At 44.7% G+C, this 3,541-nt stretch overlaps 1 protein-coding gene across 1 annotated transcript in view; it reads right to left on the bottom strand.

Annotated features, from left to right (window-relative positions):
- IFT140 (intraflagellar transport 140 homolog (Chlamydomonas)) overlaps positions 1-1,332 on the bottom strand; it is a 63,203-nt gene extending 61,871 nt beyond the window's left edge. Inside the window, exon 1 of the mRNA XM_006901906.1 lies at positions 1,186-1,332. Within this exon, the coding sequence (XP_006901968.1) occupies positions 1,186-1,332 (147 nt within the window). The remainder of the gene's footprint in view (positions 1-1,185) is intronic.
- Positions 1,333-3,541: the final 2,209 nt, after the last annotated feature.

Below are 3,541 nucleotides of genomic sequence, written 5' to 3'. Positions count from 1 at the left end.
CACACACACACACACACACACACACACGTAATATAGTGATATATATTTAATTATTATATATTACATAATAAAACAGGCTTGAAAGCAGGAGTAGCATCCACTTCCAAAAAAAAAGCTTGCCTCCAGAAACTGTGACTTTGCAGAAGATGAAAGTTTTGTGTAAGACTTTTGTTCATAGGGTCCCCATGGTTAATCTATGACTCTTCAACACTTAACAACAACAACAACAACAACACGGTGTTATGAGGGGGAAGGCATTCATAGGGTCGCTATGAATCGTCTACAACTCAACGGCACCAAACAACAATGACAACAACAACGACAGAGAGAGCTATGTTGGTCTAGTGGAAAGGAAGTTATGCTACCAAGCCGAAGGTGGGTGATTTTCATCTACAGCCCTCAGCCAGGTTCAAATTGTTTTATTGTCAAACATTCTTCTAGGTGGTATAGCACTGGTCTGTGCGTTGCTGTACAGAGGAAACTTGTGGTTGCTGTGATGCTGAAGACTGTGACAGTGATGTGCCAATCGTGGTAATGGGTACCCACGGTGGACAGTGTTGGCTGGAGCTTCCCGACTAAAACAAACCTGGAAGCAGGAGCGCCATCCACTTCCAAAATGGCTTGCCTCCGGAAACTCTATGTACGAACAGTGCTCAGGCTGTTCGTTCATTCATAGGGTCGCATGAGTCGTCTACGACTCGACGGCACCAAACAACAACAACATTATATATATACCACATATACCACACTAGAAACACACCCACCACAACACATGACATGCACCATCCACATCACCACACTACACACAACATACATATACCAGAGACACCATACAGACACTAACCTCTCCCCACCACACAACACACATACTCCCACATACATATATCCTAGACTCACCACACACACACCCCATACACACACCGAGTACTACATTACACACACTCTGTACCGCACATACATATATGCCAAACACTCAACACACACATCTCCCACACCACCACATACTAAACACACCCGCAACCACCACACCACACACATTCTTCACACCACATACGCTATACCACACATACATATACCAGACACATCATGCAAATACCTATCTGCCCAAAAGACCACACTACACACCTACATACTCCACCTAAGATGATGACCCTACTCGACTGACAACAGAGGCTGAATACTCACCTGCTCTAGATAAATGTCTACACTGCCCCCTGTGGTGGGGCTGAGGGCAGCCACTGCCAGGAAGGGGTGGATGGGATGCCAGGCCATGTGGGAAAATGAGCCAGTGGAACAGGGGGCTTCAATAAGGTGATCAATGTAGAGAGCCATGGCGAAACTGGACGTGGAGATGCAGCACTGAGGGCTGTGAACAAAGACATGATAAGTGGGACTCGAACTGTGGAAGGGAGCCCTGGGGGCGCCATGGCTAAGAGCCTGGCTGCAAAACCAAAGGTTAGAGGTTCAAACCCACCCAACAGCCCAGCAGGGGGAAAATCTGTTCATCTACGGTGAAGAGATTGAGATTGTTCACAGCTTTAGTTTGCTTGGCTTCACAGTCAACACTCTCAGCACCAGTAGCCAGAAAATTAAAAGATGTATTGCGATGGGAAAGTCGGCGGTTAGGGACCTCTCCAAAGTACTAAAGAGCAATGGTGTCTTTCTGGAGACTAAGGTGCGTCTGATACAGGTCATGGTCTTTGCAATCACTTGTTATGCACCAGAGAGCTGGACAATGACTAAGGAGGATAGAAGGAGAATTGATGCCTTTGAGCTGTGGTGCTGGAGAAGAGTATTGAGGGTACCATGGACTGCTAGAAAAACAAACAGATTCATCCTGGAAAGGGTTAAAACAGGGGGCTCCTTGGAGGCAAGGATTCTGAGGCTCCGTCTAACATACTTTGGACATGTTGTAAGGAGGGACTGGTCCTTGGAGAGGGACATCATGCTTGGGAGGGTGGAGGGACAGCACAGGAGGGGAAGGCCCTCTATGAGGTGGACTGATTCAGTGACTGGAGCGATTAGGATGGGTGTTTCGGAAACAGTGCAATTGGCACAGGACAGAGCAGAGTTTAGGGCTGTTGTACATAGGGTTGCTATAAGTCACAAGTGACTCGACGGCACATAACAACTACTCTTAAAAATGTTACATCCTAAAATTTGCATCCTCAAGTGGAGCAAAGAAAGGTAAAGACTACTGGAAACAATTAGTGCAAAGGCTGAATGGATCAGTGAAACCCAATCTCCATGACCTTGAGGCCAGAAGAACTGGATGGTGCACGACTCCACTGGTAACCATCTTGAAAGGGGTGACCACAATTGTTGCTCTTGTTAAATGTGGTTGAATTCAACACATAGCGACTCTATAAACAACAGATCTGAAACCTGTCTTATCTTGTGCCATTCTCATTATCTCTGACACACTTGAGCCCATGGCTGCACTGTATCAATCCACCTCATTGAGGATCTTCCTCTCCTTCACTGACCTCCACCTTTCCAAGTAGGATGTCCCTTTGCAAGGAATAGCTGCCCCTAGCAACATGTTCTTCACCATCCTTGCCTCCAAGGAGTACTCTGGCTGCACTTTGTCCAAGATATTCAGTACTCTTCTCCAACATCACAATGAAAGGGCATCAACTCCTCTCTTGTCATCCTTTTTCATTGTCCAATTCTCAAATGCATAGCAGGTGATTGGAAAATATGTGGCTTATATCAGGTGCACCTAAGTCTTTAAACTGACATCAATGCTTTGGAGAGGTCTCTGACAGCTGACTTTCCCAATGTTATATATCTCTTGATCTCCTGACTATTAGTACTAAGAGAGTTGGCTGTGGATACAAACAAGATGAAACTGTTGACAGTTTCAATCTTCTCTCCAACTACCATGATGTTGCCCACTGGCCCAGTAATGAGGATTTTAGTGTTTCTGATATTGAGATGTAATGTACATTGAAGGCTGCAATCCTTGCTAGTCTGCAGCAAGCATCTCAAGTCCTCCTCATTTTCAGCCAGAAAGGTTGTGCTGTCTTCATAACTACAGGTTGTTGATGAGTGTTTCTCCAACCTGATACCACGCTTTTCTTCATAAAGTCCAGCTTCTCAAATGACATGCTCAGCATACAGAATAAATAGGTATGGAGAAGGCATACAGTCCTGATGCACATCTTTCCTGATTCCAAACCATTCAGCGTTCCCTTGCTCTGTTTGGACAGCAGTTTCTTGGTCTAGATATAGGGTTTTCTAAGCATAATTTTTTTAAATCAGGAGTGACATCCACTTCCTAAATAACATGCCTCCAGAACTTTGATAAATGTCGATAGCTGTAGAGGGGCTTCAGTACTTTTGTTTATAGGGTCACTATGAGTCGTGTTCAGCTTGAAGGCAATCAACATGAGTCATGTTTGACTCGAAGGCAATCAACAACAACGAAAACCATAATTTAGTGTTCTGGAATTCCCATTCTTCTCAATGTCAGTCATAGTTTGTTATGATACAGTCAAATGTTTTTGCATAGTCAATAAAAGACAAATAGACATTCTGG

The sequence above is a fragment of the Elephantulus edwardii genome, unplaced genomic scaffold (genome assembly GCF_000299155.1).
Source record: "Elephantulus edwardii isolate Elephantulus edwardi_28Jun2011 unplaced genomic scaffold, EleEdw1.0 scaffold00350, whole genome shotgun sequence".
Lineage (NCBI taxonomy): Eukaryota > Metazoa > Chordata > Mammalia > Macroscelidea > Macroscelididae > Elephantulus > Elephantulus edwardii.
The sequence above is the reverse complement of the archived record's forward strand: the minus strand, read 5'-3'. Positions and strand labels throughout refer to the sequence as shown.